The 22,593-nt window shown below is 39.9% G+C and overlaps 1 protein-coding gene across 2 annotated transcripts in view; it reads left to right on the top strand.

Annotated features, from left to right (window-relative positions):
- The window catches only part of LOC134377994 (N-acetyllactosaminide beta-1,6-N-acetylglucosaminyl-transferase-like), a 32,263-nt gene extending 24,625 nt beyond the window's left edge, over nucleotides 1-7,638 (top strand). Inside the window, exons 2-3 of one of the 2 annotated variants that reach the window (XM_063096867.1) lie at nucleotides 1,034-1,126; nucleotides 5,357-7,638. In XM_063096867.1, the coding sequence (XP_062952937.1) occupies nucleotides 1,034-1,126; nucleotides 5,357-5,547 (284 nt within the window). In that variant the 3' untranslated portion in view covers nucleotides 5,548-7,638. The remainder of the gene's footprint in view (nucleotides 1-1,033; nucleotides 1,127-5,356) is intronic. The other variant, XM_063096868.1, reaches the window with a different exon arrangement.
- The last annotated feature ends 14,955 nt before the right edge of the window (nucleotides 7,639-22,593 follow it).

The raw sequence follows: 22,593 nt of genomic DNA, 5'->3' as shown, positions 1-22,593 counted from the left end.
CCTTCCACCATTAAGGACCCTTGTGATCGCTTTGCCCCCACCCAGATAATTCAGGATAATCTCCCTTATTTTCGGGTCAGCTGATTAGCAACCTTACTTCCCCTTTGCCATGTAACATAGCAGATTCTCAGGTTCCAGGGATAAGGGTGCGGACATCTTTGTCTACATATGTGTTGGGGTTGGGGGGGCATTATTCTGCCTACCACAGTATGTCTCATCAATATTTAAGAACAATCTTCTAAGACAGGACTGTTGCAGTTTGGGTACAGATATCATCTGCATAGTGCCATTGCATCAAAATTCGGCTCCGATTGCATGACTCGCTGGTGAAAATGCTGCAGCTCTTCTGAAGCAAAGTTTTCCTCTCTTAATTGCACTTAACATCGATTCCCATATACTCCTTTTCCAGTCGTGGTTTTTATATTATCTTGCAGTGTAACTACCCTATATAGTTAAATGGACCCTTCAATCTCTGTGACCTATCCAAAATGTATCGAGGCAGACAAGGTTATTTGACAAAGCTTAGTAGTGTTTCTCAAACAGGGCTGTTTTGCTCACCCACAGGATATTTGGCAATGTCTGCAGACATGCTTGGCTGTCACCAAGGGAGGGAGGGTACTGCTGGCATCTAGTGGGTCAAGACCAGAGATGCTTCTAAACATCCAACACTATGTAGGATAGCAGCCACAACAAAGAATTATCCAGCCCAAAGAATTATCCAGGAAGGAGAGACCCTGGCTTAGCACGATGACAACCTAGACCACCCCTCCCCCAACCTTCTTGTTTTTGAGGCTCTTTACATTTTAAAGATGAATTAGATAATATACTATTTAGACAATGAGTCAGGAACTAATTTTGGTCAAAAGAGCGACTGGAGGAAACAGAAGTCGGGTGGATCCATGCTTACTAATCTGTGTGACATGTGAAAGATAATATACTGAAAGAAACTAAGCATGACTTGGAGGCTTAATGGGTGAAACTGATGCCTTTCCCTCATGGATCTCATCTCTGCTCTTCTTTATCAACACTGCAGGTGTCCCTGGCTCTATGCCAAATGCATCCTGGGCCGGTAACCTCAGAGCTATAAAGTGGATTGACATGGAGGATAAACACGGAGGCTGCCATGGTGAGGAATTCATGTCATGCTTTTGGGCCATACTGTTTGTTGGTGTTGGCATGAAGGTGGTTGTGAAATACAGGGTTCTCACGGAGAGAGAACTGCTGGTGTATTTAGACCAGTCTGCTAGTTATTATATAAAGACAGACGCTTCAGACACAGTCCTTGAAAAATAACTTGAAACATGGCAACAGACATTCTCCAGCTCACAATGACATAGGGAGATGCAGAGGTAGGTTCGATTCCAACGGCATGTTCTTCTAGCTAGTGTCATCTTTCTTATTGTTTGTTCTTCTCGCTGTTTCTTTTGGGAACGTGGTTATTAGGAGGGGAAGGTGGTCAGGAGGAGAACAGGTGATGTTGTGTTCTCACTGTGGGGCAAGCTGGACCCCCTCACGCCTACCTCTTCCAGGTGGCTTGGAGAGCTGGCAGTGTTTGCCATATGACGGCAGGTGACATCGACGAGAGAGGGTTCTACTCCAAATGGACAAGAACTAGAAACCCTAAGTCGTTTGTATTTCTATAGAACCTTATGAAGAAGAATTTTTATGAGTCCCGGCATTCATCCCATTCAGAAGATTGCCCGGCACATAGTGGCCATGTGTACTAGTTTGCTAGGGCTACTGTAACAAAGTAGCACATACTGGGGGGCTCAAGTAACAGAAATTAATTTTCTCGAAGCTCTGGAGGCTGGGAATTCAAGCTCAAGGTGTGAGCAGGGTTGGCTCCGTCTGAGGCCTCTCCCCTTGGCTTCTAGCTGGCCGTCTTCTCCCTGTGCCCTCACGTAGTTTTCCCTCTGTGTCTGTCTGTATCTTCATCTCGTCTTATAAGAACCGAGTCATATTGGATTAGGGCTCACCCTAATGACCTCATTTTATCTTATTTACTTCTTTAAAGACCCTATCTCCACTCTGCAGCACTGGGCATTAGGATTCGACATGAATCTGAAGGGGCACACAATTCAGCCCATAACAGCATGCAATAAGTATTTATTCAATGAGTGAGTAAGTGAATGAATGAATGAATGGGTGGATGAATGAAAGAGAATATGGTGGTTTGGCCTTTTCTCCCTATGGTAATAAGACTTTGCCTCTACTCTTCCATGCAGTCTCTGGCTTCGTTCTTTAGTCCCTCTTGTCTACACCTAACGTTCCAGGTGAACACCTGCAAGTTGCTGCTTCTGCGCAGCTCTCCATTACACCCACCCTCTTTCTCGAGTCTGTCTCTTGACAGTCTCCTTCTGCTGTGGACAGCAACGTTCCACGTCACTGCACAGAAATTTCAATCCATTCTTAAGCACGTTCATATCTCTACCTTAATCGGCCCCTATTTTCCCCAGGGGGTGGTGCGTGCAATCTCATCACCTGCCTGCAGTCTCATCACGGCCTGTCCTCCTAGTGGGAGGAGGAAGATGGAGAGGAGGCCACTTTGCTCCTTGATCTCCCAAGTCTTCTTTAGAAAACTGACCATCAGCATCAGTTAGGTCCCCCATATTTGGATATGTTGTCTTCTCCACCTCCTTCCATCAGGCACTATCGCCCTCCCTCTAGGGCCACCGCGGTCATCCTCTGATCTGCCGCTCCAGTTCCTCCTCAGCGGTGACACTGAGGACTTCAACATCCAGCTTCTTCCCTCTACTAGTTTCCTCCTGGGGACTCCCTGATCCACCTGTGTGCTGTGATCCACGCTGTCCTCACCAACATTGCAGGTCCCCTTGCCGTTTGACCCTACAGGGCTGATTCCTGAGCTTGATCATTACCACCATCTGCTTTCTGCCATTGTGTTTCCCTAGGCAGAGCACTGCTGGAGAAAGTTACAGACCCCTCTTAAGACCCATGCACTATAGGGACCTGCGACCTAACTTCTGCGAGGCCCTCCTGGCTGCAGACTTACCTCTTCACTTACCTCCTTATGTTCCTGGTGCCCTTCCTAGGTGAGCTTCCCTGCTCACATGTAAGCTCCCAAGCTTGTGCTAAAACAGACTTTCCATTCCAAAAGGTGATCATTTCAGCTTTAGGAAGAACTTTCAAGACATTTGACTGAAATTCCACTACCAATTCCCTTGTGATGTCATTGCTTCCCTATATCTTTTTTGGACACATTCTCTCACTGTTCCCTTCTGTTTCAAGAGGAAAAGTTACCTGTCCTCCCAACCAAGGTCACTGTCTGGTCTCCGTATTCTAAATTATCCCCTCGCTCTCCTGTGTTCTCAGTCTCTCCCTCTCTGCTGCCTCTTTTCCTTCCCTATTCAAGCATGTTCTTATCGCCTCTCTCCTGAAGACCACCAAGTTGCCTATGAACCCTCCGCTTGTTCCAGGCTGAAATATCCTTTCCTTGCTCACTTCCATTTTTTTAAGTATGCACATGATGTGTATGTTTTCAGTTCTCACCGCCCATTCATTCCTCAACTTCTTACAACTCTGGCGTCTTTCCCAGTGGTTTTTATTCTCTATTGATTTTCTTCCCAGCCACATTGAACTAATCCCCAAGCCCTGCCCGTCCTTCTTCACTAGTGTCTCGAATATCCTTCCTTCTCTCTCATCACGGCCATTAACTCTGAACACGCTCTCCAGTTTACATTGCGATTGCCGCAGTCTCTTGGTTTTTAGTGTACCCTGCAAAGCACTGCAAAGTTAAGTTTGCTAATAGGACTTTCATCATTCGATTCTTCCATTCAGAAGTCTTCAAGGACTCTCTATTCTTATGGGATAAAAGGCCTAACCCTCTACTTTGTCAAGTCACTTAACCAGTAGCTGTTCTATGTGCCAAGAAGAACCTCTGGAAAATAATTACGACTTCCTACCATTCTTGTTTCTGACCCATTCCCAGCGGAACTCCAGGTCATAGCAGAAAATTCTCACCCCTACAATTTTCCCAGAGGCATTTCCTCCAGTCTGTGTGAAACCACTGTCCCTCCTCCTGATGCTCCCCAGCTCTACCCATCCACTAACTCTCCACTCATCTTTCTCCGTCCTTTTAGTCAACAACTATTAATTTAACACCAGATATTTCCCGGGCATTGTTGCAGATGCAGAGAACACAGGAGTGGACAAAATGTTCTGAAAGCCCAGCTCTTCTGGAGCTTCTAGTCTAGTCTGGGGAGCAAGACAATAAACGATTGTCAGAAAAAGAGACAATAAACGCAATACTGTTTTCGTCTCAGCACTGATCAGTTGGTAATAAGTGCCAAGAGGAAAATGAGTCGGGGAAGGGAGAAGGGCGGTCAGGGAAGGCTTCCTTGAGAAGGGGCCTTGAAGCAGAGACTGCACCTTGTGCAGAAGGGAGCCTTGCAGATGTCTGGTGGAAGGGCAGTCCCGGGTAGGAGAGCGAATGCAGATTCTCAGGACGAGCGTGCATGGTGAGCTTGGGACTAGCAAGGGGGCCAGGGAGGCCAAGGTGAATGAGCAAGGGTCAGAGGGTGGGAGGTGAGTCCAGCAAGGGGATGAAGGACCAGACTTGGGAGTCTTGAGTGCCATGGTTAGGGTTTGGGGCAGAGGAAACATGTTCTACTTACATTTTAAAACAATTTCTCTGGCTGTTGTGCCGGGAATATACTAACAGGGAAAAGTGTCAGCAAAAAGACCAGTTATTGTGGCAATTCAGACAGGCAGCTGGAGGTGGTTTGGACCAGGGTGACAGTAGCAGAGGTGGTGAGAAGTGGTCAAATTCTATTAATATTTTGAAAGTAAAGCTGACAGAATTGCTGATAGATTGGATGTGGGGTATGAGAGAAAGGGTGAAGTGGCCGGGACACTGAAGAACAGAATCACCATGGACTACAGTGAGGGACCCTTGGCGAGGAGCAGGTGTGAAGGGAGAGGATGAAGAAGTTCAGTGCCGACATGTGTCCGTGAGGTTTATGACACGTCTGAGTGGACATATGAAGTAGGCACTTGATAGACTAGCCCAGAGTCGGGAAGAGGCTGAACCAGCACAACCCGTAACGACCTCTCCCATCTCTGTACACTTGTGAAACTGCTCACCCGAATCCATGAACCGCCTGGTGACACCTGTGACATGATTGCCTTGTATTATTGAACTCTCTTTTTCAAGTACGTATTTGTACCTCTTGTCCTTCTAAGTAGAGTTTAAGTTCCCTATGGGCTGGAACTACACAAATATCTTTTCTTTGAATTTCATAGCACTTGGCACAGTTTTAGCTACTCTGTAGTTAGGTGGTGAACTTGATTTTTGAAAACATGCCTGTTTTAACTGTACTTTTTATTCTCTCCTTTGCAGGCCACTATGTACATGGCATTTGTATCTATGGAAATGGAGATTTGAAGTGGCTGATTAATTCACCAAGCCTGTTTGCTAACAAGTTTGAGCTTAATACGTATCCTCTTACTGTGGAATGCCTAGAGCTGAGGCTTCGAGAAAGAACCCTCAATCAGAGTGAAACTGCGATACAACCCAGCTGGTATTTTTGATCTCCAGCAACAGGCGACTGAAGGGAAATTGCGATGGGGAAGAGCCTTTCTTTGTGAGACTTTTGCCTTGGTTCGGTTAACAGTTTCAGGACCACAGTAATGGCCTCAGGACCTGGCTACCTACTTAAACTATCCACTGGACACTGTGAAGTACGCTCAAAGGATAGCCAGGTGGAGTGATCCTGGCACTTCGGCCAGTCTGGCAGGTATTGGTGCCCCCTTCTATGTGAGGTGACTGTTATGATCAACGATAAATTTAAATGTCGTTAGAGCTTTGCACCAGACACACATCATATATAAAATGTTCTAATAAAAAGGAGAATCGTAGATAATACTATTTAGGAAAATAAGAATTAGGGTTCTTTAAAGAAAAAATCTTTTATAACACTAATAAGCAGCACTCTTTGCTCAACCAAACATAGATATAGAAACAGCTTTCTGGGTAACACCAATTTGCTTTAAAATGTAAATTACTAGAATTGAGAATAGATCTTTTTCCTGAATTCCAACACTAGCACTTCCAGTTTAACCAAGTCGAAGGTTCTGTATATGGTATAGAGGCGTTAACAAGAGACAGGATGTGCTTTAAGACGGAAGTCACTGTCTGCTGCTCCAGGAAAAGAACCTGGGGGAAACAGAGTACGTCTCTATTATACCCTGGAGTGTGCTCTGATTCCTCTTCCATGTTTTCCATTAAAAACACTGAAAAGTCCTTGCAAGAATGAAGATATGCCTACATGAGTGGTGCTATGGAACCTAGTCTCAAGTCTGGAACAACTCAGAATGAATCACTGTCCTCTTCTGTGACCTCCCCCCCCCCCATATTATCTCACTTGCAAAACAGAGACCAAATTCTATCCTGCGAGGCTTTGAACTACACCCTAGTGTTCTCTGAGTAGCTTTACAATGCCTGGTGCTGATAGGAGTGCCTCAATTTTTAAGAGCTTTCAGCCTTGGGTGAGCATCTCTCTCATTTATTCCTCACTCATTCATTGAGCCTGCATTCAGTAAATATTGTTCAGGTGCCTATTGTGCCTCAGACATGTGCTGATACAAGAAGGAAAAATAAGAAGTGTTTTCACCCTAAAAATCATGGGAATAGTGTCAACATTGGAAAGGCTGCTCTGGAGAATCTGGATGGTTGTATTTAACACATTCATATGGAGGGTTGTATGTATGTTGTGATATTCAGCCAAGGGGATCACTGATAACCAATTGAGGATTACATTGGAGATTATTCAGAAGAGCGGGGGGCAGGAGGAGACAGAAGCTAAAGCCTGTTGTGTTCTACACACTCTGCTAACTCCTTTGTACGTCTCATTTCATTCAAACCTCCAAACACTCTTGTGAGGTTTGCATGATTACCCCCATTTTGCAGATGAAGTAACTGAGGCGTAGAGAGGTTAATCAGCCTTAGGAAACCAATTCTCTGAGAACTGGGATTTTCTTACTGGCCTCAGTTCATTTCCTGAGTTAGATATTTAATACATGTTTAGTATGCCAGAGAAGATAGGTTTTAAAATGGTCTCAGTGTTAATATTGAGAAAAAGTTCTGTTACATCAGAAAAATGTGAAGTCTGCTTTAATATTCCTATAATCCATTGAGTTTCTAAAATATTTATTTATTCTAATGAAAAACGATTACTACAACTGATGATACATTTAATTAACATAATTTTTTTTCCTGTAACTGTACTTGTTGAATGTTAATCATATTTAAAGGGAATGACTTTGAAGTAGAACTTTCTTTTTTCCTGCTACTGAAAAATCGAATGGAATTGTATCGTATGGCAAAGTGTTGAGGGATGGGGAACACACCCAGGGTCAGCGGCGAAGTTTAAAATTGTCTCTGTTCAATTTATTATCTAAATGATAGCATCCGAGAAGAAAAAAACGTTTCACACTGGATCTTTCTTCACGTAGAACAAGAAATCTTTCTGGAATAGAAGATGTTTACATGTCTGTTGCTAGTCATCTCTCCTATGTCTGAATAATTTAATATTGGAAGAGCCTAGTGTTTGGGCTAGTGGATTTCTGCTAGCCCACAGGGATACCCTGAAACTACTGTATCTGTCTTTGTTTCCAATGATGTTCCATGTTTTGTTTCTTGGAAATAAATTAATATATTATTTTCCACCTTTGGAGATATTGTGTATTTTTATTTGACGGTTGGTTAAAGTCCACTAACAAGCATGTTTAACAAGGCAATTCTCCCAGAATTTAAAAAGGATATATTCATACATATATGCACATCTGTTTAAATAACATTCGACCACTGAAAAATTATTAAATTTTCCCTTTGTGGGGTGTTGGGAAGAATAATTGGGATTGATAGAGGGTGACATGATAGAGAAGATCAAGTTTCATTTAAATTGGGTACAGCTATTTTAAAATTTTAGTCAAAAATAAGTTATCTTATTATTTTTCTGCCTTATTTATCCATTTTTTAAAAATTAAGATACAATTTAGGAAAAAGACTCATGTTAATATTATCATAATTACTTACCAAGGGCCAAAGTTTTTGAGCAGCATTTCAGTTATAATTTTGCTAAATAAATATTGTTGCTTAACAGGCATATGGAAAATGATAAAGACTAAGGAAAATAACTCATTTAAAGGACATCTTATACACAATTATTTATTTATTCATTCATTCCTCATCTAGTGGCAGGCTGGTATGGGGATCCGAACCCTTGGCCTTGGCATTATAACACTGTGCTCTAACCAACTGAGCTAACTGGCCAACCCATACACCATTTTATAAAATAAAAAATATTCTAAAATTGAAATATAAAACATTTCAAATTAGAAAAGTAATAAAAATATATCCTCATAAAAATGGATATAATACAAAATACAAAATAAAAAGTGAACTACTTTCTCACTTATTCGGTTTATATTCTTAAGTGCTTTTTCAATGTAGTGACATACACACTTATATATGCATATATCCTATACCAGTGCTGCCCAGTAGAATTTCTGCAATGATGGAAATGTTCTATATCTGCACGTTCAATATGGTAACCACTCACATAAGCTATTGAGCATTTGCAGTGTGGCTAGTATGACTGAGAAATACTATTTTTACTTTTATTTAGCTTTAATTAAACAGTCGCATGTGACTCGTTGACTACCATGTTGAACAGCATAGTTTTATAGAAAGACCTCAGCTGTATGTATGTCCTTGTATATACAGTGGAAATACACACAAACACACACAAATACTGGCATTTATTTTTAGTGAGTTGATTTCATTAGGTATATAACAAATTATATCTTTTTGCAACTTGCTGTTTTGGGCCTTTTTAAAATAAACTTTTTATTTTAGAATATCATTTAGAATATTTAGGACAGCTTTAGAAAAACTAAATATTAGAAAATATTAGAATATTTAGAATAGCTTTAGAAAAACCACAGGGATAGAACAGAATTCTCATACACCCCACACTCAGTTTCCCCTATTATTAACATTTTGTTAGTGTGTATATCTGTCACAATTAATAAGCCAATGTTGATACCTTATTACTAAAAAATTTCATACTTTGTTTAGGTTTCCTTACTTTTTACCTAATGTCCTTTTTCTGCTCCAGGATCCCATCCAGGACACTGTATTAGACTTAGTCATCATGTCTCCGTAGCCTCCTCTTGGCTGTCACTGTTTCTTAGACTTTCCTTGTTTTTGATGACCTTGTCAATTTTGAGGAGTACTGGTCAGGCATGTTGTAAAACGCCCCCAAATCGATTTTGTCTGGTGTTTTTCTTATGGTTAGACTGGATTTGGGGATTTGGTGGGGGGGAGATCACAGAGGTAGAGGTCCATTCTCATCACATCATCTCCAGGGTACATGCTGCCAGCGTGACCTATCACAGTCCATGTGACCTTCATCAGCTGGCTGAAGTAGTGTCTCAACGCTTCTCTATTGTAAAGTTACTCCTTTTCCCCCTTTCCATACATTACTCTTTGGAAGGAAGTCACTGTTCACAGCCCACACTAACGGAGTGGGGAGGTATGTTCTGCCTCCTTTGAGTGGAGCATCTACATATATTATTGGAAATTCTTCTGTACAGATTTGTCTCTGCCACAATTTATTAATTTATTCAATCATTTATTTGTGTTAGTATAGACTCATGGATTTTTTTTTTTTATGCTTTGGGTTATAATCCAATACTTTTTTCTTTTCTTTTCTTTTCTTTTTTTTTTTTTGCTCTAATTCTTCCAGCTTTGGCACTGAGTCGCTCTTTCAGTTGGTTCCTGAGTCCCTTTGACACATCCCCATCATCGTGGTATTTTTTCTTGAACACTTTCTTACTTTCTGGCATCACAAGCTGTTCACCTGAGCATCTCTTGCTGCTCTCTTATCCAGTGTTGAGGATAAATGGACAAGTTCAGTAGCTATGACCTGAGAAGGACATAGCGGCCAGAGGCTCAGACCCTTCATAGAGCCATCCAGACTATCAGAGGTGCCAGCAAAGGATAAGGGGAATCTGAAATGGGAAAGAGAGGAAGGAAACAGTGGTTATCAGTTATGGCTTCAAGACCAGTGGCCATGGTGAGGCTGTAGGTCATCCTACTCCTCTTCCCTTCATACATTTTCCCCAAGAAAAGATGCTCACCTGATCTTGGAGGATCTGCTCTCTAAACTTATATGAAGGAATCGATGCAAGGCACTCAAGTGTGGACCATAGTGGATGCTGCACTGCACAAATGCTACCTCCCCAGGACTGGAGCATTCATTCCCCCAGCTGCTGGGAATTACCCTCCACCTAGGAGAGCACCTCACCCAAGGTCACATCCCTTGTGGGGTGAGCTGACATGCAATGCCCGGATGATGTGGGACTATCAAGACACAATGTCCTCCCCCTAACTTGGGCTCATTGCAGCTTATGAGCTGCCTGTTGGGTGGACCAAGGCCTTATTGTGATTGCAGCGCAGCCCGACTTCTCTGCCCAATCCTGATACTTCCTCTTCCCCTGTAAGTGTTAAATCTGACACTGCTCCCCTGAATGCTAATCTCCATGTGAGAGCCTGATTTCTGCAGAGCTTTACCTATAACCTGTTCCCTACCCAAAGACGATACAAAACTTCACCTGTTTTCTTTGTCAACTTTTGTATTCTTTTTTCCGAATGTTTAACTCTTTAGTGTTCGTACCATCTGTAATTTACTTAGTTATGTGATTTCAGGCAGGGAATCTAACTTTTTATTCCATTAGGGAGAGCCAAGTATCCCAATACCATCTCTTTCCCATTGATTTGAAATGCCAACACAATCATGTATTAAATTTTCACATCGTTAAGTGTCTTTTTCTGGACTCTATTATGCTCTATTAATCTTTTGGTCTATTTGGGTGCCACTACTATATTTTAAAAATCACTGTAGATTTCTGATATGTGTCAGGACAAAGAAAACTCTTATTGTTCTTTTTTAACTTTTTTTTTTAGGCTACTTTTGCTCCTCTACTTGTAGACAAATGTTAGAAACAGCTTATCAAATTCCTTGAAAAACTCTGTTGGGATTTTGATGGAATTTACCTAGAATTCATATTAATTAACTCTGGGCTAATTATACCTTGACAACATCAAGCTGTCAATATGTCCACTTATTCAGGTGCTTTATGTTCTTTACCAATATAGTTTTTTCTTATGTAGGTCTTGCACATGTTATATTTATTGCCATGTAATTTTATAGGGTTTTTTGGTGCTTACTAGGAATGAGATTTCTTACATACATTTCTATTTTGCTATTGATAATTTACACAATTGATTGTGATCCAGTAGGTGGTCATCTTATTGAGCCTTTTCATTATTTCTAATAGTTTTCTCTTTATATTATACCTCATATGTTCTGGTACTTACCTATAAGTAAGTTTTGCCCCTTCCTTCTCAATATTTAGTCATCTTACTTCTTTTTGTTGTCTTCTTGCCTTGGTAGGAATTTGTGATGCAATTATAAAAGGTAGCAGTGGTAGCAGCTCTCTTTGTGTTGTTTCCAGCATTAAAGGTCATGTCAAACTGTTGTGCATGATGCTGGAGATTTGATATAGATTTCTGGTACCCTATGCCCTTTATTGAGTTAAGAATCAGAATACCAGAAAATAAATATAAATACATTATGATTGTAATTTTTTAAAAAAATCCCGGTTGCTATCTCTTTTTTGTTGGCTGATGGAATTATGGGTGACTTTAGTTTTTGTGAGTTTTGTGTGTTTGTTTTCCACTTTAAAAGGTGAGGGAAAATGTTAGTACTCCTACTTTTTTAAACAGCTAGAATGTAGTATAGTGGTGTACGTCAAGTGAGAAACTGGAGCAGGAACCCATCTGAACAGAAAGGCAAATAGTTGGAGTTTGGGAAGACAAAAGCCTGAGCTCAAAGACTCCTGTTATAACTACTCCCTCTTCTGGTCAGGATAGTTTAGGGATTAAGGGGTGAAACCAATTGGAAAAAGCACTAGTGGACAAGCTTCTCTGAGGGCTAACTTCTGACCTTGGAGACTAGGATGAAGACTAGGATGTCTTTGAGAGGAGGATGTTGTAGGCGAAGCTAAGCATGCTCGCCTTTCCATGAGGAACACCTACAAAGTATGAAAGCTCTGGGTGTCCATGGTGGCTGTCTGGAAGATCAACCCTGACAAGTTCTGTCTGAGCCCAGGAAGCGTGCCCTGCACCTGGGGAAGGATCCTGGGGGCTGTGTGAGATGGGTGAGCTAACAATCCAAAAGTAAAGGGTTCCTGAGTAAGGAAGATGAAATTCAGAAACTGACGGCCAGCATCAAGTGCCGAACTGCAGAAGTGAACCTAAGGCATAATGTGATCGGGAGCTGGGCTCTTAGGAGAAATTGTTGGAGTTAGTTCAAGGTTAGCTAAAGTGAATTATTTTAAGTTCAGGCCATTGGCTGTAAGTCAAGCAAAAATGTAGGCTTTAGAGGGCTTTTTAAAAAATTATTATTTTGAATAATTTTAGACTTAGAGAAAAGTTATAAAAACAGTAGAGTTCTCATCCATCTTTTACCCAGCTTTTCCTCATGTTAATATCTCACATAACCAAAGATCAATGATCAAAACCAGTTTGGTTTTGTTTTTAATTCTATGCTGGCTGTGTGTTGAAAGTTGAGGACAGCTGACATTTACCTTTACGCACAGGACAGATGGGTAAAGTGAGTCACAGCAACGTGTAGAGTCATCACACCAGACCAAGTGATAGCAAGAGGCTGTTCTCAAGCAATATTTTCTGATCAAAATTGTATGGTGGTGCTAAGGACTGAATGTTTGTGTCCCCCAAATTCCTATACTGGAGCAGGTAGGGCCTTTGAGAGATGATTAGGTCATGAGGGTGGAGCCCTCACGAATGGGATTAGCACTCTTATAAAAGAGGGAGCTACTCTGCCCCTTCTACCATGTGAGGACACAATGAGAAGGTGCCATCCATGAGCCAAGAAGCAGGCCTCACCAGACACTGAACCTTCTGGTATCTTGACCTTGGACTTCCCAGTCTCCAGAACTGTGAGAGATAAATTTCTGTTATGTATAAGACACCCTGTTTTAGGTATTTTGTTATAATAGTCCTATAAACTGACATATGCAAAGGAAAATTCTATACACTATTCTGGACTATGGAAATAAGATAAAAGAAAAAGATGAGAGAAGATCAGATCCATAGTCATATCAGTAAGAAGGCAGTATAGAAGAAAACAGGGGCAGCAGTGATTAAAATGTGACTTGTGTCTTATGATCATCAGTTCAGATTCATTTCCCAATGTTTTACTTTAGGTAGGTTGAATGGGTCATGAAGAGCTAGGAGGAAAAGCACTGATTACTGCCGTGTCTAAACATTTAAACTCTGGTGATTAACAACTTTGGTGATCCCCTTCCACATACCTCTGAGCAGGTGAAGCAAGGCATTCACACAGTGGATATTACAGAGAACTCAGCAGAAAGTATTCAAATTAGACTTTCCTATAGCTGGGCTGTTTATCAGAGATGACCCATTGGAAGAGGAATGGTTTAAAGAGTAACCAAGCAACAGCATGAGAATTCTTTGGGGATAACAGATACAGAAAGCAGCAGAGTGACTTAAATACAATATAAATATTTGAAAATGTAGGAAATTTGCTAAAACACTAATGTTGTAGTGATTACCAGGCATGGACATTTTCCTGTCTGAATATGTGATTGAGAAACTTTTCTAAGTAAAGGTGGGAATGTGGGGAAAAGTCATTTGAAAAACTTCCACAGATATAAAATGGGGGTAGAGACATAGTGTTGTGTTTTCTTAGGATTTCTACGCAGAAGAGTCCATTCATTCTTTTATATATTTAACGAATTGTGCCAGGTTCAAGTTCTAGGTATGTAGCTATGTATTAAAACTGACAGATTCTCATAAGTAATAGTTGAGACTAGTTAAGCATATGGCAAAGGGGTCAGTTTTTACTTGGCATTATTTTATACTTTTAAAGCTTTGTTTAGAGTATTTTACTCCCATATGTATAAAGCTATGCATTTGTTTTTGTTAACTTGCAATTATTTAAGCATCTCCTACAGGCACAGTGCTGAATGTGGAAGATTAACAGAGACGAAAGTCTTGCCTTCATAGAACTTCTTACAAATTTATCCTTCTAAATTTTAAAGAACACTTTGTATTTTGTTTTCTAGCAAAAGGATGTGAAGGATTATGATTTATCCTTAATATTTGTTACTCATTCTATACCTGAAGCAAGTCAAACATGATTTTTCCAAATTAGTCACTAGTAATTAAAAATTTTAATAGACTGACAGGTTCTTTACATTCTAGTTGGAGGGATAGAACAATTACAAAATATACCAACAAACAAGATGATTTTATTTATTTATTTTTATTTTTTTAAGAAAATGAAATTTATTGCTTACAGTTTCTGAGGCTGGGAAGTCCAAAGTCCAGGAAACACATCTTTTTGTGAGAGCCTTAGTGGTGGCAACAATGGCAGAGAATCACATTGCAAAAATGGTGGAGCAGAGAGAGCAGGCAAAGGGCAAGATAATTTTAGATAGTGATGAAGTGCTATAAAAAAAATAAAACAGGTGGTATACAAACACACACACACACACACACACACACACACACACACACTGTTAAATAAAATTTATAGGAGGCCATTGGTTTGGAAATGAGTTCCCGCTCTAGACCCCAATGGACCAAACCAAAATGGAGTCTCTTGCGCTAAAATTTCACTTCACGAAACCAAAACTAAGTTTATCAGACCTTTATCTGACCTTCCAAGAAATCAAGAGAGAGAGATAATGGGAAATCCCCAGACAGGCAAGTTTTAACCAGCATTTATAAATCCTTTACAAAGAAAGCAACCTGATATTAACCAAACTGATTTTTGTATTATGTTGTTTCCTTGTTCCTGCTTAAGCTACTTTATAAAAACTGATTGTCATGCCATGCCCAGCTTAACACCTTTCTTTCTTTAGATGAAAAGCATGAATTGAAAATAAAAGCCAATTAGATCATTTAACCACATTTGTTGAAATTTTGTTTTTTGATAATATATTCATACATACATGGAGGAAAAGGGAAAGCTCTTACAGTGAAAGGTCTACTAATAAAACAGAGTTAGGAAATTGTCAATGGGAGCGAAACTAGTGGGTGGAAGTTTGACAAAGAATAGGATATTTACATAGCTTCAAAATATCTCCCCACAGATTATTTATTAATTATAAACATACAATAGTAACTTTACAGTAGAGAAACCCAAGGACACCACCTTAACCAAGTGATCAAAGTTACATTATTAATATTGGGACAAACCGACACTTGTTTCTCCTGATAGGAAGGACTAAGAAGGATATGACATCACTTCAGTGGTAATTTTACCAGAAATGTATAAACTAAATTTGGAATTATGAGGAATCATCAAACAAACCAAAATTGATTAACATTATCCAAAATAACTGTTATTCTTTTAACATATCAAAATTCAGAAATTCTGGAGAATTCTTGTAGATTAAAGAAGATTAAAAAGATAAAAATCTAATGCAATAAATACATGATCCTGGATTAATAAGATTCTAAACTGGGCGTATGCAGAAGAGCTATAAAAGATATTACTGGACAATAGAAATAAATTGTATATAGACTAGGAATTAGTTAACACTATTTAGTTAATGTTAAATTTCCAAATTACATAAGAAAGTGTCTTTGTTTTTAGCAAGTACTGAGGTGTTTAGGGATAAGGAAGCATGATGTCTCCAATATACTCTCTAACTGTTCAGAAAATGTAAAGACACACACACAGACTCAGAGAATGCTAAAGCAAACGAGGCATAGTGCAGACAACTGATGGAGCTGGGTAAATGGCATAAGAAGTTCCTTCTATTATTATCTCATTTTTTCTGTAAGTCTGAAAATATATCAAACTGAAAAGTTACCAAAAACCAACGAACCAAGCATACCCAAAACCTCAGCTGGTTAAGCTTCTTCATCTGTTGGTATGACCCAAGTCATCATTTCTGGAGGAATTCTGATCTTTGTGGCAACAGCAGGACAAAGTAGAACTGAGTTCCTATTAACTTATACCCCTGCACACTATAGTACCACAAGCCAAGTTCCAAGCATAATTTTCTCTGTCCTTTGAGTACAGCAGAAACCCTATTTATCCTTCATAATTGGTATTTATCATTCTAGCCCAAACCATGATATTTCTTTTCCCCTGTTTTCCCAGCAGCATAAACATCTGAAATAGCTGGGTATTATTCTGAAGAACCAATGCCGTATTATCTTCTTTATATTTCTAATCAGCAAAAATTTTTATCATACAAGATTCTTAACAGCAATCAACAAAAACTGATTCTGGCTGACTTAAACAGAAAAGGAAGTTGTTAAAGGGTATTGAAGCAGATTTTTGCTTTTGGTAATGATAGACTAGATGGTTCGGACCAATCCACCTCCTGAAAACAACTAGGAAAGCCACATGTAATATAAAAATGTCCTTCCTCGAACCTCCAAAGAGGTAGAAAAATAGTGAGAAATTACTAAGCTAAGATACCAGAGAAAAATGGAAATCCAGAGATTTCCAATCTGAGAAAGTAGCTACAAGGCTGATCAGTGGTTTTGACCGCCTCATAGGGCTAGGTCAGGAGTCAGAAAACTTTTTCTGAGGGCTTGATAACTTTTTACTATTTACAATTATTTTAGGGTTTCAGCTGTATAGTCTCTGTTTCTCTGTGACAGCTACTCAACACTGCCAGTGGAGCACAAGAGCGGTCATACAAAACACACACACAAAGGAGCGTGGCTGTGTTCCAATAAAACTGTATGCATAAAAACAGGCACCATCCTGTAAGCCATGCTTTGCTAAACACCAGCCTAGTACACAAAAGTCAGAGTCCAAAGAAGCTGGTTGTAGAGGCCCTGATGTCACCCCAACCTTAAGCATGACCTTGTTTGTCCACGTGCAGGCAATGACAATTCTATCATGATCGCTGTCTGATCAGCAGGTGTTGTAAAAGCCCTTTAGTTGTGAGACACATTCTGATTTCAGAAGTATTACAAAGTGAAGAAGAAAGGTGAACTTTAGAGTCAATGAAATCTGGCAAACAGAATTTCGCATCCAGAGACACCACAGCTAAACTGTAGAAAATCAAAACCAAGAAATCTTAAAAATAGAAATGAGATGGGATTATTGGTATTATCTTCAAAAGAGTAAGAATTAAACTGACAGATGACTTCTCAAACAATAACAAGGGAAGCCAAAAGACAGTTAAAAGACATTACATGTACTGAAAGAAAATAAAAGCCAACCAAGAACTTCATACCCAACAAAAGTATCATACGAGAACAAAGGTAAAATAAAGGCATTTCAAACCAATACCACAAGATAATCAATATCAACAGATCCACACTATGGGAAATTCTAGAATAGAAAATGATCCCAAATGGAGACTTGGAGGTACAGGAAGGAATGAAAAGCAGCAAAATGCTCATAAGATATTACTATTATTTTATATAGTCAATGCTCATTTCAGCAAAATAGTAAAATGAGCATTGACTATGTAAGTAGTAATAATATCTTATGAGGTTAGAAATACATAAGTAACTAAAATACACAGCAAACTATAGCATATAAAATTGGAAAAAAGTAAATAGAGTTATAGTATTCAAAGCTATGTAGAGTTAGAGCATTCTAATTCTAAATATTCTATAGCATTGTCCAGGGGGAGGGTAAAAGTAGCAATTAATGTTAAAATTTGAGATATCAAGAATGCACATTTTATTTTATGGGATAACCACTAAAAGATTAATGAAAGAGCAAAAAACTTTCAAACTACTAGAGTAAAAAAAAAAAGTGAAATAATAAAAATACTCAAAAAATGTCAAACAAGAAAAGGGAACAAGGAAAATGTGGGGAAATTAAAAACATAGTAAAACAGCAAATTAAATACAAATATATTAGTTATAGCAATTGTAAGTGGACTGAATGTTCCACTTAAATTGTATAAGATTTTAAAAACAACTATATGTTGTTCACAATGGACACATAAGAAATATAAGTGTAAGGATACCGAAATGTTGAAAGTAAATCTGGAAAGATGTATCATGTAAACATAGAAAGAAATCTGTCTTTGAGACAAAAAAAACATTACTAGCAGTAATGAGAGTTATTTCATAAATGGTTTAATTCACTAGGAAGATATAATTATTCTTATTTGCATGTGCCTAATAATGTAGGCTCAAATATATAAAGCAAAAATTGACAGAATGAAGGAAAATAGCCACATTTACAATCACAGTGGAAGATTTTAACATATCTCTTCTGTGAATTGGTAAAACAGGCAGAAAAAAATAGAAAAAAAAAGACTACAGAAGACTTTAAAAACACAATTAACAAATTTGACTTATTAGCCATAAAGACAACATTGTAACCAACAACCTTTGTTTCAAACATACCTAAAACATTTACAATAATTGATCATATACTGAGCCATAAAGCAGGTATCAACAAATTTCAAACAACTGGAGATATACCGAATATACATTCTGACTGGAAAGCAATTAAGCAAAAAAATTTTCAAGAGTGACTAAATGATCCTCACGTTTGGAAATTAAACAATACATTTCTAAATAATCCATCGGTCAAAGAAGCCATCACAATATAAATTAGAAAATATTGGGAATATTTTGACAATGTAAACAAAATTTGTGTGGATATAGTTATAGCAGTGCCAAGAGGGACATTTATAGCATTAAACGCATATGTTAGAAAATAAGAATAGTTGAAAAGTAGTGAGCTAAGCATCCACCCAAGAAGTTAGAAAATGAACACCAAAATAAATAAAAGGAAGTAAAACAACAGAAATTACAAAGATAGCAGAAATTAGTGAAACAGAAAACAAGCGTACGATGAAGCCTGTCTGCAAAGCCGAGGGTAGTGTCTGCAAAGCCGAGGGTAGTTCTTTGTTGTTCAGAGATCTCACACCTGACAATTCTCTTCAGCGGTGGAGTGGGACGTCGTTCACGTCCTTCCCTCTCCTACTGAAACTCACATTGAAACCTGGGGATGAATAACTCAATTAATATTATTTAAATGAGTGACTTTAGTCTATGAACCAAAAAATAAACTATCAAGCAAAGAGACAGACTTTGAATGAGACAAATGTGTATGCGTGAAAATGTATGCAAGCCTTTGCAACAGGATATTAGAGTTGATGACAACAGCCAGAACTGAGGTCAAAGAGGAGTTAAGTTCCACATAATTGGGGTGAGATGTCTCCACCAGAGATTACAAAGAGGTAGCAAAACCAGCCTCATTAAATCAACCATGATTCTCTAAGCCACCGTCAGCAAATTTTTTCTGGGAGTGGCCAGAGAATAAACATTTTAGACTTTGTGGGTCACAAAGTTTCTGTTGCAATTACTTAGCTCTAACTTTAGAGCCACAGACAGTGTGTGAAATGGCTGTGTTCCAATAAAACTTTATCTATAGTGCCCATGGCTGTAGTTTGTTGATCCCTGCTCTAAATATTCCTCCCCCAGTATAAGTCTAAGTCTGAACAGGTTGAGAGAGCATCATCATAAATGTGAATGGGAAGCCTAATGGGAATGGCCCACGACCCCCAGCCAAGGGTGCAGACCAAGCGTGTCACCTGAGAAAATGAGAGTGCCCAAAAGGACCACTGGCATCTGCTCCTCTCGTTAGATCTCTTCCCACGGAGTGGATTTAGAACTGTGCGCCTCATCTAGGGGAGCAAGGAAAAGAACTGGAGAAAGTTGGCAGGGCAGAGAGAGGTGGCAGAGTGGAGAGAAAGAAACAGCTACTGCTTGTATGACAAAGACGTGTAAGAGTCCCCTGGCTTTTGGGGACACATAGGAGGAAACTGGACCTGATTAGTTCTGCCCTAATTTTACTGAAGAGGGCTTGCAGCCTGGCCAGAAGACTTCCAATCATTTATGGAAGAGTTTTGAACCAGGTAGTCTGGCTACTGAGAGGCTAAGGCTAAGGCTGATGTCGCGTATCCTGCTCACAGCGCCAATTGTCTAGCTCTTAGTCCTGTTCATGACGCCAGTTGTAAAGCTAGGCAACCACGCCAATTGTCAGGCTCTTCTACCTGCCGGTAATCCTGCACCAACTGGGCTGATGGTCGAGCTAGGGCTGGGTCTGGAGCTCACAGACCTCTCAAGCCCATTCACAGACTGGGTCACAAACCCTTCACTTGGGCAGACTGGGTCACCAGACCCTACACACACCAGGCTGGGTCACCAGACCCCTTCATGCAGGTCTATGAGCTAGGTAACCAGCCACATGGTCCTTGGAAGCTGCAGGTCTGGAAAAACATGGCCATGCAGGGCGGGCACCAGAGGCAGTAAAACACCAGCCAAAGTGGCGCTGCCATGCAGGCGCACTTACTCCACTCACACGCACAATGTTTAACCAATGACCCTGAACTGGCTCTGAGGCAAGGGGAGCCTGTCCAAATTGTTCCATTTTCCCAACAAGGTCAAGACCTCCCAGGCCAGAGAATGTGAACAGCAAGGAAGGATGCCAGGCTCTCTCGAGAACACACACCACACCCCAAGAAAGAGCACTGGTGACCCACTGTGCAGGAGTGTCCACTGCCAGTTGATGAGTAGCCACAATCAGCAAATGCCACATCAGCAGCCAGATTATTGAAGTGTTTGTCTGTTCTTAGAAGAGAGAAGTCAGGAATGTCACAGAGCCCCCTCCCCCTCTCCTGCCAGTACCACACGCTCAGAGGTGAGGGAAGGTGAGCAGGAGGCAAAGAACAGACCCTGCCTTGCACCACGCTACAGCTTGTCCCAACCCAGGAACCTGGCAGGGGAAAGGAAGCTTTAAGTTGGAATAAAACTACAGATTTAAAGGGGATGGAATTTAATTACTGAAGAAGGTGACTTGGAAGTTACGGAATCTGCTCAAAGTGCTATAAGAGAATCTGCTATAGAGAAAGAGAGGAAGATCTGAAACATATTCAGGGACCATGATAGCTGGGGGAAAGCTGTAATGTTTATAAAATCTCCTGGACTGAAACTGTTTGAAAACCAATACCCATGTATAGTAACAGCTCACCAATCCAGAGCCTACTTACTTAACATTTTTGGTTACACATGTTACAGCAAGAAATCAGACACACACACACATTCCCCCATGTAGAGAAAAACATGCTTTTTCTTTATATTCTTATGTGAAGTATTCATTCTTCACTGAGAGCTGAATTAACTAAAGCAAAGTGATTAGACTTTTTAAAAACAGCTTGAATAGTTCTACCATCCTTAGTAGTACGGGTTCTCATCCTACAGGAGGTAACATTAAAGCATTGTTTATGGGATCGGAAAGACCCTGGTTTGATCTGTCATTTAGCAGTTGTGTGACCTGGACATGGAACTTATTCTCTCGTAGTTCTTTGTGTCCTTGTAAAATGGAAGATAATAATACCTCAGATAGTACGATGTCTGGCTCCCAGAAATAAGTCAATAAATTTGTTGATGTTGCTGTCATGTCATCATTAATATCCTAGAAGGATCAGGAGGCAGAAAAAGGAGATAATAGTGGCTACAAATGAAAAGTATAAATGCAATGTACAACAGAGCAGCATTCTTGATAATTATAATAAAATAATATTTCTTACATGATTCAGGGGGTCATCAAGAAGCACTCGTCTTTAGCATAGCTTATTAAAGAAGGCAGAGGAAACATACTACTTTCTATAAAAACAACTAACAATTATAAGAGAGAGTTGGTCTATAAAGAAATGGACTTCAGTTATCTAGAAAATTCACACGAGGATACATGAATCTACCTGTGAAGGCAGTAGTTTGAAAATGTATGAATAACCAAAATTATTAACACGATGTATATATGTAAATTATTAATATATCATATTAAAACTTAGTTCTCCATCTTCCGCAACCCACAGCAGCCTACATGGAGGTTTTGTCTCCTCCAAAATCTACAGCAGGTGGGAGGGAGATTTTGCCATTAAAAGTTGCCAAGGACCCTTCAAAACTCAATGAATGAGAGGAGTGAGTCACCCCATTAAATTATTCATTAGAAGAACTTGTGGAGTGCCCAAAAGTGTCAGGCACTATGCTGAGCACTTTAGATAAAAACCCTTAAGACCTGGCCCTGACTAATTGAGTAGTCTAAAGGATCCTCCCTGTAAGGGTTTGGGAATGATAAGCCAGGTGGAAAATTTCTAGAATATACCCAAGTAGGCATACTCAGGGAGAGGTTAGCCAAAAAGGGAGGAGAGATTACAGAGAAGTATGTAACTGGACACCATTATGACAAATTAGCTGAGCCAACAACAGAAACAGGAAATGAGAACTAACCCTTTACCCCATCTCCCCAGTTAGAGCCACATAAGATCCAAAGGAGGGTGTGTGACCTTGAGTGGCCTTGGATACCCAGCCTGTCTGAGAGTGCGTTGACCGAAAGAGATCAGAACATACATAGAAGTATCACAAAATGATGCTGAATCCGGGAATGGCCTGGAATCAAAATACAAGAGAGAAACAGGCAAAACTGGATCTGGAAAAGTGAGTGCGACTGATAGAGT

This window comes from Cynocephalus volans, chromosome 5 (genome assembly GCF_027409185.1).
Source record: "Cynocephalus volans isolate mCynVol1 chromosome 5, mCynVol1.pri, whole genome shotgun sequence".
Classification (NCBI taxonomy): domain Eukaryota; kingdom Metazoa; phylum Chordata; class Mammalia; order Dermoptera; family Cynocephalidae; genus Cynocephalus; species Cynocephalus volans.
The sequence above is the reverse complement of the archived record's forward strand: the minus strand, read 5'-3'. Positions and strand labels throughout refer to the sequence as shown.